Source organism: Melanerpes formicivorus, unplaced genomic scaffold (assembly GCF_026170545.1).
Source record: "Melanerpes formicivorus ecotype bairdi unplaced genomic scaffold, bMelFor1.0.p_v2 SCAF_30, whole genome shotgun sequence".
Lineage (NCBI taxonomy): Eukaryota > Metazoa > Chordata > Aves > Piciformes > Picidae > Melanerpes > Melanerpes formicivorus.
Genome location: NW_027142382.1, coordinates 420425 through 435739, shown reverse-complemented (window position 1 = coordinate 435739; position 15315 = coordinate 420425). Strand labels below are relative to the sequence as shown.

Here is a 15315-nt window from a genome sequence, read left to right as displayed (position 1 = left end):
AGCTGGTTAGTGGTAACTTTGCAATAAACCATCTGGGCTATGGATGGATGGGTGCTAGAACAGATTTTGCACCATGAAATGGGGAAACAGAAGCAGGATAGGGAGGAGGATGAGTTGATAACCTGAGTAGCTGTAGCAATTGGTTAAGATTTCTGAGGTGGCACCTTAATGACAGCTAGAACCTAAAGCAAGACAGCAGCAGCATACTGCAAAGAATGCCAAACATGATTATTTTCCTTCTCACTAAATATTACCTGCCTGTGGAAAATCTCATATGGCTGGCAGAAGAAGAAAGGATCTAGGGTCACCAAAGCAAGTGTTTGGAAACATTTAATTTCTGTGAATGTTTCCTTCTGAAGGAATCCTAGTGTGGAAGTGTTTTTCAACCCTGCCTGAGGAAAGTCTAGTCTCATGCTATCTCCTTCCTAACATCTTCACAGAAAATCACAGAATCACAGAAAAATTCAGGTTGGAAAAGACCCTCAGGATCACCAAGTCCAGCCAATAACCCTACTCTACAAGGTGCACCCCTAAACCATATCACCAAGCAACACATCCAAACCACCTTTAAACACATCCAGGACTGGTGACTCAACCACCTCTCTGGGCAGCACATTCCAATGCCTGACCACTCTTGCTGTGAATTTTTTTTCCCCCTAATGTCCAGTTGTAGCTTGAGGCCATTCCATCTTGTTCTATCACTAATTACCTGTGAGAAGAGACCAGCACCAGCCTTTCTACATCTTTTCAGGTACTTGTAGAGAGCAATGAGGTCTCCCCTCAGACTCCTCTTCTCCAAACTAAACAGCCCCAGCCCCCTCAGTTGCTCTGCATAAGATCTTCATACAGATCTTCACAAGATCTGTATCCATTCTGAGACAGGATCTAGCCAGCATTTATTATTGGTGCAGCATTTTGCAGCAGCAACTGTGACACACGAAATACTTTACTAAGAAATGAGAGTCCTTTCGCTTGTTTTGAGCAGCCAAGAACAGCGTGGGGTACTGCAGGGTGTGCCAGAGAGATGCCACCTCCCAGTTCACAATTTGTGCGAAGATGTTCCTGTTATGGTGCTCTGTCACAGCGGGGGCTTTGAAATAGGCAGGCAAACTGTCAAATAACAGGGACATATGTTACCATCTGCAGAAGCAGTATCTTTTAAGAATGAAAATTATACAGTTGGATCAAACAGTAAATGAAGAAAGGTATTCACTAGTAAAGATATCCTATTATCTCAAGGGGGCTTACAAGAAAGCTGGAGAGGGACTTTTTAGGGTGTCAGGTAGTAATAGGACTACAGGGAATGGTACAAAAATAGAAATGGGTAGATTCAGATTGGATGTTAGGAAGAAGTTCTTTCCCATGAGGGTGGTGAGACACTGGAACAGGTTGCCCAGTGGTGGAAGTCCCATCCCTGGAGGTTTTTAAGGCCAGGCTGGATGTGGCTGTGAGCAACCTGATCTAGTGTGAGGTGGCCGTGGCCATGGCAGGGGGGTTGGAACTGGATGATCCTTGAGATCCCTTCCAACCCTAACAATTCTATGAGTCTATGAAAGGCAAGTTATTTGTTCCTCTATCACACAGACATTTTGTACTGTAGCAAGAAAAAAAGCAACAAACTTATTCTTACTTAAAATTGGAAGACATGACCCATGAGGATCATTGGAGGGAGCTGGGGTTGTTCAGTCTGGAGAAGAGGAGGCTCAGGGGAGACCTCATTGCTCTCTACAACCATCTGAAGGGATGCTGGAGCAGGAGGGGGTAGCCTCTTCTTGGTGGCAAGTGACAGGACCAGAGGAAATGGCTACAGGTTGTGCCAGGGGAGATTCAGATGGATATTAGGAGATATTTATTGATAGAGAGGGTTCTCAAACATTGGAATGGTCTGCCCAGGACAGTGATGGAGACACCATCCCTGAAGATGTTTAAGCAGTGTGTGGACTTGGTGCTTAGGGACATGGTTTAGTTCTGACCCTTCAGTGCTGTCAAGGGTTGGGCTGGATGATCATTGATGTCTCTTCCAAATGGATGTATTCCGTGATTCTGTGGAAATTTTCTTGCTCTTTGCTGGACCACACAGTTTTTCCAGGACGTCTTTCACTTTGGTGGTCTCCTTGACATCTGTGAAAAAACAAAATACACGCAGAGGTGGAGTTAAGGGCAATTATATAGTAGTGGAGCTGCTGAATCTTGAGCATAACTTTTACTAATGTGCAGATGCCATGTATGTCCTTCCTAGCAGGTCCTTTCTTTCATTACTAACATGTTTATGCAGCTCCTGAGACTGGGCTGCCTTCTTGGAGAGTGGAGAACATGAGTCACTGCTGGAACCTGATTGTGCTTTTGTAGAATGAAAACTGATTTCAGAGCTGGTGGTATTCACAACTAATGCAACAGTGAAGGAGCTTGAGTACTCCTGAGATGTGCACTTGTCTATGCATTGCACTGAAATTAGTCTTTTCAAAAGTACACTGCAGGTTTCTACATCTGAGGTAGTTTAAGATCATTTTATACTAACTGGAGAGTGATAAGCAAATCTAGGGCGTCCTTCATCTTGTTTTGACTTGGGTGTCTAAAACAGGCCTCCAAAAAACCTTGCTTTTGCCACTAGCATTTTCATGTCTGAAAGTTACAGACAACTAATTCCATTCTGCTTGGCATGCAGAAGTGCAAAGTACTAATGTAATGATCTGAGATTTTTGGTTTATTTTTTTTTTTTTTATGAAAAAATAACCATACATAAAGTCATTGATTAGTCTGGAACAGAAGGTGGTACTCTCAATATGAGTCTCAAATCAATGTGGTTCAGAGGCAGCTGACAAACCACACACAACAGAACTTGCTTCAAAGTATATGAGAGAAAAGGGGAAACCCCTTGGCTTCTGAATGAAGTCAAAGGCAAAAATGCACATATTTGAGTGTGTAAGTTATTACAGCAACTGTTAGTGAAACAAACCACTTCTTGGTCATCTCTTCCCAATTCACATGCTGGCTGTATTGGATGTGTCAAATGCTATGTTATACAGAATGCGCTTTGGTATGATTGAGTTAACAGCACAACAGGGAGAGTTAGACAATCACTTCACTCATTGACTCAAGTCCTCTAGAAAGACAGAGATCACAGAATGGACTGGGTTGGAAAGGGCCTCCAAAGGTCATCTAGTCCAGCTGGCAAGTGTAATAACCACTCGTTCAGTTTCTAATGAACTAATGGTTTCTTCTTGTCATTTTTCTGCCTGCTGGTGGTGCTTTTCCTTTGGTGAAGGATGCTGTCAGAAGGTTACCTTTACAGAATTGCCTACCTTTGTGAAGACCTGAACCCTGAGCTCTGCAGCAAGAGTTCAGGTGAGGAAGCGGTTTATGAAATGAGGTCCATTAATTGTTCTTCCATGGATGAAGCACAAGGAAAAAGCCTCCTTCAGAGATGCAGATCTGCTAGCAAGTGCATTTCCTCAGTCTGCTCTAGAGGTAGCAAGCACAGCAGAAAGCAGAAGGATAATCTCCTCCAGCCTACCCAGCACCCCACGGCCCCAGGGCAGCCGTCTCCAGCCATGCATGCCTGCGAGAGGCTGACAAGAAAGGACACCTACCTGGTTCCACCTTCCTGCAAAAGCATTTGCAAGAACTACAACGATTTGCACATTGCTGGGGACTACGTCGTGCCGATTAGCTCTGTCACGACAGATTTTACCTGTGACAGTGGCATAGGCCCTTTCTTGGAGTCCTCAGAGATCCCTCCTCCCACGGAATCGGTGCGGATTCCCCCCGCTTCCCGTGACAGCAGCCTCAAGCAGGTCCAAGGCTACTCCTCCTGCTGGCGGCTGGCAAGCTTAGTGCCTCACCAGCAGCCCCTCTCTGACTCAGCCCTGAACGACTACCTTGAACAGAAGCTGGTGGAGCTATACAAGCAGTACATCATGGATAGCACAGCGAACAGGGCATCCCCTTCCCAGATCTTGGCCTCAGAGCTGATAATGGCTAATGTAGATCAAATCAGTATGCAGATATCACGGGAGAAGAATATGGAGACCACTAAGGCCAAAGACATTGTCATTAGCTGCTTCTTACGAATAGCCAGTGAAAAAATATCTTCAGAAATTAGCACACCTAGCCTGCACATTTCCCAGTATAGCCACACTAATTTATAGTATTTGAATGTCTGCCATTAGAAAGCTTTTATGTTCTACAAAGTGAAATTTCAGTTTCTTAAGACAATTCTCTGCTTCATAAAAATGCATTTGCCACTGAAATGAAACCTGCTAGTGAAGATTAAATAAATAAAAATACCTGTGCTGTGCATCCTCTACTGTGGACCAGATGATTAATCTGGTTTGGTTTTTTTTTTAAGAAGTTTTATTCCTAAAGGCTTAGTTGAGTAAGCCTCAGACATTAAAAAGTTTTGTGGCAAAAATGACTAAGGGTATACGATGGTCTTTCAGGTGTTTCTGTGTTCACTTTCCTCCCCATGTGCTTGACATATCATTTCAACTTTCCTCTGTCTGAAGTCTGCCATTCTACCCCTGGACCTGTGTGAAGTGAAGCTTACACCCACGCAAGCACAAGGGAAAGCCAGAGAAGCACAGTATTTAGAATCATAGGATGGTTTGGGTTGGAAGGCACCTCCAAAGGTCATCTAGTCCAACTCCCTCTGCAGTAAGCAGGGGCATCCCCCACTAGATTAGGCTGCTCAGAGCCTTGTCAAGCCTCGCCTTGAGGACTACCCTAGGTGATCCTGCTTTTGGCAGAGGGGTTGGACTCAATGATCTTGGGAGGTCCCTTCCAACCTCTAACATTCTGTGATTCTGTGATCTTCAGGGATGGGGCCTCAACTACCTCCTTGGGCAACCTGTTCCAGTGTTCTGCTACCCTCATGGTAAAGAACTTGTTCCTAACATCCAATCTAAATCTACTTTTGTCTAGTTTGAAGCCATTGTCCCTCATCCTATCACTACAGGCCTTTCTAAACAGTCTCTCTCCATCCTAGGCCACCTACAGGTACTGGAAGATTGTTATAAGGTCTCACTGAGATCTTCTATTCTCCAGACTAAGCAACCCCAGCTTCCTCAGCCTGTTCTTTAGGATGTCATCTAGTTCATCTCCCTGTTTCAAATCGCTTTACTTATGACACCTCTCACAGAAGAGTTTGTACTTTGTTATTCAACATATTAAGGACTAGGCACATTTTCTTCTATGCTAACCTTAATTTATTTAACTAGTATCTTCCAGTTCACAAGCTACCATCCCTTTTTGTGAAGCACAATCTCTGTTTCCAAAGAGACTTTGTCAGCAGAAGTGTGTGTGTTTTCCACTGAACTGAACTATTACAATGGACACCAGGGACTGTAATCACAGACGGACACCACCTTTACCAGCTGCTTACAGACCTGCAGCCCTGCAGAGGTTGTGTAAGGACAGCAACAATAACAAAAAGGAAAAGGGGAAGAGGAAGAAGCATTCACCTTTGTTAAGAAGGCAAAAAAAGGGCTAATCCAAAACCCATTTGATTCGTGTGAATGGATCCTTTGAATGCAGAAAGAAGGCTGAAACAGACAGCTCAGCAGCTGTGGCTAACCACTTCTTTTGCTAGGATCATTGCTGTGTATCATAGGTTGACGTCATTTGAACTTTGTGTATTTCTAATGGGAAGGGTGGGGGTTTTTGTTGTTGTTGGTTTCTTGTTTGTTTTGTTTTGTGGCTTTTTGGTTTTGTTTTGTTATGTAAAATTTCAGAAAAGTTTAAAAAAGAAGGGAAAAAAAAGAATGAGCTATGTTGTGGCAAGGAAGGTGACCTACTTTGAGTCTGTAAAAGAGAGAACGCTGTCAATGCAAACCCAGCATTCACTGAGTTTCTAATTATCAGTATACCATAAATACTAATTTATAATAAATAGTCATTAAATGTTTTAACCTTTTTCGGTTCCAGTGTCATTTTGGCCTTTGTGCTCTTTTCCTTTGTAATGTAAGCATGCCTGTCTGTATCTCTCAAAACAAACGTAAAGTGCTAAACATGTCAGTTTGTTCTATTGCTGCTGTCTTTCTAGAGATTTCACAAAATCACAGAATCTTAGAGCTTGGAAGGGACCTCCAGAGATCACTGGGTCCATCCCCCTCTGCCAAAAGCAGGATCAGCTAGGGTAGTCTGCACAGGAATACATCCAGGCAGGTTTTGAAAGTCTCCAGAGAAGAAGACTCCACAATCTCTCTGGGCAGCCTGTTCCAGCGCTCTGTCACCCTCACTACAAAGAAGTTTCTCCTCATGCTGAAGTGAAACCTTCTACATTCAAGTTTGCATCCATTATTCCTTGTCTTATTACTGTGCACCACCAAAAAGAGATGGGTCCCATCCACATGGCACCCACACCTCAGATATTTATAGACATTGATCAGATCCCCTCTCAGACTTCTCAAGACTAAACAGCCTCAGGTCTCTCAGTCTCTCTTTGATAGGGGAGAAGCTCAAGTCCCCTAATCATCCTCGTGGCTCTCCATTGGACTCTCTCTAGCAGATCCCTGTCTCTCGTGAATTGGGGAGCCCAAAACTGAACACAATACTCCAGGTGTGGCCTCACCAGGGCAGAGTACAGGGAGAGAAGAACCTCCCTAGACCTCCCTAGACATACTTTTTTTTGATGCCCCCCAGGATACCTTTGGCTGTCTTGGCCACAAGGGCACATTGCTGTCCCATGAAGAACTTGCTGTCCTCTAGGAGTCCAAGGTCTTTCTCCATGGAGCTGTTTTCCAGCAGGGCAACCCCTAACCTGTACTGGTGCCTGCTGTTATTCCTGGAATATTTTCCTGCTTGTGCAATGGAGGGAAATACAAAAAGCAGTCACCATAAGACCTTTGATGTGTGAATCTAGAGACTGTACCTCTGTTGCCATAGCAGCCTACCCAAATACTATCACTCAGCAATTCAAGATAGACAATTTCTGGCATGTAATAGTTCTATACTGTGACTAAATGCAATTTACAAATAGAAAAAAAACCCACAATTTTAAGATAAAATAAAATTCATGATAGTAGGACATAGGCTCACATGTGTTCTGTGTGCAAAATCCATTGGTCTCAAATATCTTGAAAGTCTCACAATAAAAGGACGCACTAGGATTTAAGAAAATGGTTTTCAAAGGACAGCAAAACTGAGCATATATAGAAGCTTTTATGTCCTACAGATACTGGTTCAGGCTTTCCAAAATGTGGGCATTTTGTTTGTGCTTACTGACATTCACATCACTGAATTTCAGTGGCAAAAGTTGTAGTAGAAAGCAACTTGCAGAGTTGAATGTGTAAATCAATACCCTTGCTGCAAGATCTAGTGTGTCCATGGGAGAACATAGTCAATTCTTATGTTAAATTCTACCCACTCAGTAGCATTTCAGTAGCAAAAGATGTAGTAGAAAGCAACTTGCAGAGTTGAATGTATAAATCAATACCCTTGCTGCAAGATCTGGTGTGTCCATGGGAGAACATAATCAATTCTTACATCAAACTCTACACACTCAGTAGCATTGGTTGGACTTGATACTCTCTAAAGTCTTTACCAACCTGGTTGATGCTATGATTCTATGATTTCAGTAGCAAAAGATGTAGCAGAAAGCAACTTGCAGAGCTGACTGTCAATCAAAACACTTGCTGAAAGGTCTAGCACCTTCATTGGAGAACATAGTCGTTTCTTACATTTGCCTCTACCCATTCCACAGACCAAACAAACCAGCATTTTAGCATCCATTACTCAGAAATCCAGATCTTGGTTTGCTACTCAGGCTGTAGGGCTGTGGCTGAGACCTGCGGGCAGCACCTGCTCAGCCCATCCTTTCTTCCCAGAACCCATGCAATAAACAGCAAATGCAGCTGGGGAGCAGGTGCTACAGAGTGCCCAAAACCATGAGAAAGCCTCCTCTCGTTTACTGGCCTCACTCCATAGCTGCTGTATTATCAGAAGGCTGCATCAGGAGCTGTGGAGATGGCCCTGAGAGGACAGTGCTGTGATAACAACATGCTGCAGTGCAGTGGAGGAGCAAGCTCAACCCAAAATATTCAGAAACATGGCTTGTGCATATAGAGGGCATGTTTGATACTTATGTTTGATTAAAATCAATCAATCAATTCGTTCTCCCACAGCTTTATTCCCAGCATTTAATATACTCATTCCTACTTTCAAGTAAAGGTCTTATTTTGTGCTGTCAGGCTGACAGTTACAAACTTTATTCTTGGAAGGGTCATTATCACCACAGAAGTTGATTTATTCTGGAAAGATCTGCATCAACCTCTTCTTCCTCACACGTGGTTATTTCCCTTTCCCTACCTAAATACAAATCCTCATTTCATTTTGAGACCTGTGGGGTACCTGCTTCTCACCTGAATTGCCTGTCAGCCGCATTCCATTATCTGAAGCAAGTACAAAGCAGCTCTTGGATTCAAAGCTGTTTCTACGTAAACAAACAACTATTTCTTACTTTCCACCTTACTTAGCTGAAAGTGCATTTAGATCTCTGTCCTGCCTACATTTAAAACTAATCTTCTTCTGCACAGGTGCCTCTCTAGGTGTGGCTGTTTCCTGCTAAAGGCACTTGGGTAGCAATTAGGCTGCGATTACCATGAGTCAGGTTGTTATCTAAAGCGATTATCATCTCTCTCCTTCCCTCCCTCCCCTATTCTTCTGCCTCAGGGTCAAACGTTTAAAGAGAGAGATCCCAGTTTTTCAGGAGCTCTCTTAAATAACTAATTTTTAGCCAGAGGCACATTGTTTCTTGACACGAGCTTATCAAAATGCTGAGGGAGTCCCGGTGGCTAAGGAGTGTGTGTTGGAGAGAATAGTTGGAGATCTGCCTTCACAAGACTTTCCAATAATACAGCTATTTTAAAATGACTAAGGTCACTTAAGAAGTCAAAGAGAATCGTGATGAATACTTCAGTAACTGTTGGTTGATATTTTGACCAACTGTCAAGAAATTGCCCTCAGGATGATAGTTTATAACCATCTTGTGCACATTTTAGAGTCTGTCTTAGGTGTCTTTTCTTTTACAGAGCACATTGCTCATTGCTGATAATGTGATTAGAGCAGCTAGGAGTTGTATTGTTTATATGTGGTGTGACTGTGCCACCAGGAGTCTGAAGCCATCACCACAGCAGATGAACAGGGAATCAAGAAGGTTGGAAGAGACCTCAAAGATCATCAAGTCCAACCTGTCACCACAGACCTCATGACTAGACCATGGCACCAAGTGCCACATCCAATCCCCTCTTGAACACCTCCAGGGATGGTGACTCCACCACCTCCCTGGGCAGCCCATTCCAATGGCAAACAATTCTCTCAGTGAAGAACTTTCTCCTCACTTCGAGCCTAAACTTCCCCTGGCACAGCTTGAGACTGTGTCCTGTTGTTCTGGTGCTGGTTGCCTGGGAGAAGAGACCAACCCCTTCCTGGCTACAACCACCATTCAGGTAGTAGTAGACAGCAATAAAGTCTCCCCTGAGCCTCCTCTTCTCCAGGCTAAAAAATCCCATCTCCTTCAGCCTCATTGGGCTTGTGCTTGAGACCTCTCCCCAGCCTCGTTGCCCTTCTCTGGACATGTTCAAGTGTCTCAATTTCCTTCTTAAACTGAGGGGCCCAGAACTGGACAGAACTGGACTGAACACAACCTGTTTGCCTCCAGGAAGGTTGGGTGTGCAAGTATGATGAGAAAAATCCTTGGCAGGGAAAGAAAAGAGAGGGAAAAGGATGCTTTCAGATTTGTTGCAACCTGCAGTTCTTCCATTTAGTGTAGCCCCTTTGCTGGCTCTGGTTTCTTGTCCATACCAAGAATCATAGAATCAAAAACTAGTAGGGGTTGTAAGAGACCTCTAGAGACCACCTAGTCCACCCCCCCCCCCCCCCACCAAATGCAGATACGTATACATCAGGTTGCACAGAAACACATGCACTTGGGTTTGAGTCTCCAGAGAAGGAGTCTCCACACCTCCTCCTCCAGGTACAACTGGGTAGGTTTAGATTGGTCATTAGGAAAAAAAAACAGGTTGGAAAAGACCCTCAGGATCACCAAGTCCAACCTATGACCCTACTCTACAAGGTTCAACCCTAAACCATATCCCCAAGAATCACATGCATATGACCTTTAAACACATCCAGGGTTGGTGGCTCAGCCACCTCCCTGGGCAGCACATTCCAAAGTCTGACCACTCTTGCTGTGAAATGTTTTTTCCTGGTGTCCAGTCTAAACCTACCCAGTCACAGCTTGAGGCCATTCCCTCTTGTTCTATCACTAATTACCTGTGAGAAGAGACCAGCACCATCCTCTCCACAGCATCCTTTCAGGTAGTTGTAGACAGCAATGAGGTCTCCCTTCAGCCTCCTCTTTTCCAAACTAAACAGCCCCAGATGTTTCTACAGGGAATTTGGATCTCCACAGCTTCAGTCTCACAGTAGACAATTTTTTTCAAGATCTATTCCAGCCCATGTCACAGAAACTGTACTCAAGGCCACATGTAAATTATTTGGGAGTATGCAATTCAAATTGCTACTAAGACATTCCATTTTATATGAAGCTTCACAGTTCATAACAGACAGCTCTTAGCCCAAGACGGGGTGGAAAGGTAAAGAGATATTTATTGGTAGAAGAAAGAACTAAGGGGGATTATTTTTAATTTACACAATTACATATCTTTAGCTTCAAATCATGTTACAAAAACCATAGAAGTAAATTTATAGTTTTAAATACAATGAAGCTACCAACTCTCAGTAAATATTTGCTTTATTGACTTCTCTTAGTTGCCTTGACCTACAAACACTTATTTAATTTAATTTTCTTTCTTCTGGTCTTGACATTTTTTTCTTCTTTTACTTTGCCCTTTGGGTACACTGCTCTGGCCTTGGCAACTCTTAATGTGCTCTTCTTTGAAACAAGGATATCACAAACACACTAGACAATTGAATCAATGATAATGTGCTGAGCAGCCCTAAGGTAGCTTTTCTCTTTCTTCTTCCTTCTTTTAAGCCAAGCCTTGAGCAGCTAAACTTAGAAAATGAGCTAGAGATTTAGTCAGGGGAAAATCAATTAAAATTAATCAATTAGAACAACATATGATTGTTAGAATAATCATGGTAAAGTTTCTCTATTTCTGTTATATCTGTGGCCAGTTGCAAACAAAAAAATTTCCAGAGTGGACACAATACAGAGGATCCCTATAGAAAACAGCAGGTCCAGTAATGAATTGCTGGAGAGCAGTGAAGGGGAAAGGGACCTAGGGGTCTTGGTGGATGGAAGGATGACAATAAGCCAGCATTGTGCCCTTGTGGTCAACAAGGCCAATGCCATTGTGGGGTGGATTAGAAGGGCTGTGACCAGTAGGTCAAGAGAGGTTACCCTCCCCCTCTACTCTGCACTGATGAGGCCACACCTGGAACATTGTGTCCAGTTCTGGGCCCCTCAGTTCAAGAAAGGCAGTGAGCTACTAGAAAGAGTCCAGCGCAGAGCCATGAGGATGATTAATGGAGTGGAACATCTTCCATACAAGGAGAGACTGAGGGAGCTGAGGGCTCTTTAGCTTGGAGGAGACTGAGATGTGACCTCATCAATGTTTATAAATATATAGAGGGTGAGTCTCAAGAGGATGGAGCCAGGCTCTGCTCAGTGGTGCCCAATGACAGGACAAGAGGCAATGGGTGGAAATTAAGGCATAGGAAGTTTCATGTAAATATGAGGAAAATTTTTTCCCTGTGTGGGTGACAGAGCACTGGCACAGGCTGCCCAGGGAGGTTGTGGAGGCTTCCTCTCTGGAGATATTCAAAACTCACCTGGATGTGTTACTGTGTAATCTGGTGTACGTGATGCTGCTCTGGCAGGTACTTGTGCAAAAGCCAATTAATCTGATGTCAGTTTTCATTACATACACTGTAAGAGTTCTTGAACCATTTCTGTGTACAAAATATTCTTCTGGATTTAAAGATTATAGCCAGTGGTAAGAGCATAAACTAGTTTGAGATTACATTCAGTTTTCATGCCAGTTGTGTAGTCTGTGAAATGAAGTTCATTGGTGACTTGTCATGTTAGTCTCACATTCCATGTTAGCAGCACATTGGAAAACTCACTGATGAGGGTGATGAGACACTGGAACAGGTTGCCCAGGGAGGTGGTGGAAGCCTCATCCCTGGAGGTTTTGAAGGGCAGGCTGGATGTGTTTATGAGCAACCTGATCTAGTGTGAGGTGTCCCTGCCCATGGCAGGGAGGTTGGAACTGGATGATCCTTGAGTTCCCTTCCAACCCCAACAATTCTATGATTCTATGATACATATTCTTTTAGAGAATACAGAATTAACTGGGTTGGAAAAGACCTTTGAGATCATCAAGTCCAAACTATCATCCAACACTATCTAATCAAGTAAACCGTGGCACTAAGTGCCTCATCCAGTCTCTTTTTATCTAATGAAGTCATACAGCCTCTGATCCTTGCCTGTTATATGTGACAAACATATTTTGAATTTTATTAAAGGCAAAGGAGAAGAACAAGAATGTGTGACATTTCAAACACAAATTGAAAAAAAATACTATTTTTATAGGCAATTTTTTCTTTGCAAATCTTTAGCTCAGGAAACTGAGACATGAAACAAAGTATTATTCAGTTTATGTAAGGACATCAGATGCAAGCCTTGAATAAACAAACAAAGTTTCTCAAAAATATGCAAACAATAGCTTTAGTGATGTGATTGTACTTTGTAAGTGAAGCTATGTGTTCAGCTGCTCCTCTTTACAGAATCAGATAATCACAGAGTCAACTAGGTTGGAAAAGACCTCAGAGGTCATCAAGTCCAACCTATTACCTAATACCTAACACCTCAAGACAACTATACCATGGCTCCAGGTGCCACATCCGATCCTTTTTTGAGCACCTCCAGTGATGGCGACTCCACCACCTCCCTGGGCAGCACATTCCAATGGCCAATTGCTCTTTCTGTGAAGAGCTTTCTCCTCACCTTGATCCTTAACTTCCCCTGGTGCAGCTTGAGACTGTGTCCTCTTCTGGTGCTGGTTGCCTGGGAGAAGAGACCAACCCCCACCTGTCTACAACCTCCTTTCTGGAAGCTGTAGAGAGCAATGAGGTCTCCCCTGAGCCTCCTCTTCTCCAGGGTGAACAACCCTAGCTTATTTCCTACCACATCTGAATCTGATGATTTGGGAGGTAGCATGCCTCTATGCACCTGCTGTTGTGGCTATTATTATTAATGTATTTATGTCTTTTTGCTTTTGATAAATGGGATGAGATGAGGTTAGGCTGCAACCCTATTTGTTTTAAATTAATTTTTGATGACATGGAGGTGGCACAGAAATGGATGAATGAAAAGAATGATGTAGTCAGAACAAGGAACTAGTAAAACAATCTCTGTAGAAGGGTGGGGAAGGCAGGATTAAATCTGTCAAGGATGTTATAGTGCCTGGGAATGCAGAAGCTGAGAGCTTGGACAAGAGCCATCTGTATCTGTTGATGGATGTCTATTGTAAAAAGCATACAGAATAAACTTCAGCTGAAGGGAGAAGCAAAAGGTGAAGTCATTGAAAAATCAAATAGAAATAAAGTTTGCTTTTTATCTTATTATTGTCCTTTAGACACAAAAGAAAAAAAGTCTTTGTGCTGTAAAGTTAAAGATGCAGAGGAGTTCAGGAGAAATGTGAGAGAAATGATGCTGAGGACATCGTGAAGCCATGGAGATGAACAAAGAAGATCAACATTTTAAAAGGAGGAAAATCTGCAAGAGACCAATTTGTGTAGAGTGCAAAGAGAGTGACTGGAAATGCTGAATAAGAAAGAGGACTCAGAGAAGCCTAGGAAGCACTTTGATCCAGGCTGTACAATGTAAATCTGCAAGGAAATGCAGCTACTTAAGCAGTATCAATGTTAAAGATGTAATTCTTTGAGACAGCTAAGAGCTGAAGGAAATATCTAGAGGCTCAAGATGTGCTCTAACTTTCATAAATTACAGTGGTCATCCACAGATGATAAGAGAATGGAAGGCAATAGAAATGAAGAGACACAACAGTTCTGATGTGATTTCTCATTCCTTACATTCACCTTCCATCCTTTGGCTAAAATGTAGATTACCACCTCTCCTCTGTAGAGTCCAATTATCAGAGATACTTACAGCAGGTACAGAGATCATGATTTTGTGCTGATTCTCCTGAGCTACCTAGTATATGAAGTCATACTTTCAATGTTATATTGGTATTCCAATTTTATTCTATAGAGTGAAATAATAGTAAAGAGAAAGGAATGTAGTTGACAAGTATGCTAACATTATGTGGAAAAACCCCTTGGGTTTCTACAAAGTTTAAATGGATTTTTGGATATGAGCAATGATTTGACAACAGAAGTGTCCCTGACCCAGTTAGCTGACTCCCAACTGCCCTGTGAAAAGGGAGAGCTGGCAAATTTCCTGCCAGCCTCCTTTTCCTGGGTCTCTCCTCCTCTTTATCTTAGAAATGAAGATGGAGAAGAGAACAGAAAGAGCCAGTAATTTCTAATTCCTTGCTTGCACTTGAAAAAGGACAGTCATGCTTTTCCTAGGAAGAATGCCCTAGGGACCCTTTTTAACAACTTGGAAGGAGATAAATTTATTTTACATGTGCTACATACCATGCCTGATTTCCCCACTTCTCAATTATCTCACTGTGGCCTGGGTGACCTGACTTGTCCCACATGGACACAGCTGTAAATGATGCTTGCATCTGCTTTAGTGGGAGCCAGAAACATGAATGCTTTTGAAAGTTAGGCCTCTACAATTCATCTGGCTGTGGGAGTGGGACACAGAGGAACAAACCAGAAACCAAACTGTTTCAGAGCAGCTTGTCCTCATTAAAGGCATGCCACCACAGAGACCTTTGTATCCAACTTCATGGAGTCTAATCCAGCACACACGTGGTCCTTGCAGCCTACTGTGACTGCATGCTGTTTTGCAGCCAGTGAAGGAACAAAGTTATTAAAAGCATAGATTTTGTGGTTTTCTTAATTTCTACATTGCAGATTATAGATTATTGCTGTGGCAGATGCAGTCTGGAGGCAACAAATGAAAGGCACTGAGGCTGCATCCTTTTGCAGATGGAAGAATTGAATTTGCTTGTAAGGCAGGGAGAACTGAAGGCTCTTGCATGATATTCTTTCATTGTTCAGACTGAGTGACAAGTTAATCTCATTTTGAGATTTCACAGCACGTGATAAATAAAGGTCAGTATCTTTGACAGAAAGAAAGGTCATGATTTTGATGTTCCTTGCATGGAAAGCCTTGAAAAAGGAACAGATATTCTGCTGAGTACTTCTGAATTTTAA

The 15315-nt window shown here is 42.8% G+C and overlaps 1 protein-coding gene across 1 annotated transcript; it reads left to right on the top strand.

Moving 5' to 3' along the window:
• The first annotated feature begins 3266 nt into the window (after positions 1–3266).
• On the top strand, positions 3267–5878 carry TASL (TLR adaptor interacting with endolysosomal SLC15A4). The gene has a single exon (XM_068155294.1). It carries the CDS (start codon positions 3267–3269, stop codon positions 4146–4148), a length of 882 nt encoding a protein of 293 aa, XP_068011395.1. The 3' UTR covers positions 4149–5878.
• Positions 5879–15315: the final 9437 nt, after the last annotated feature.

Bases quoted from the DNA above. Each gene is read 5' to 3' on its own strand.
- TASL (XM_068155294.1), top strand. From the start codon at position 3,267: ATGCTGTCAGAAGGTTACCTTTACAGAATTGCCTACCTTTGTGAAGAC.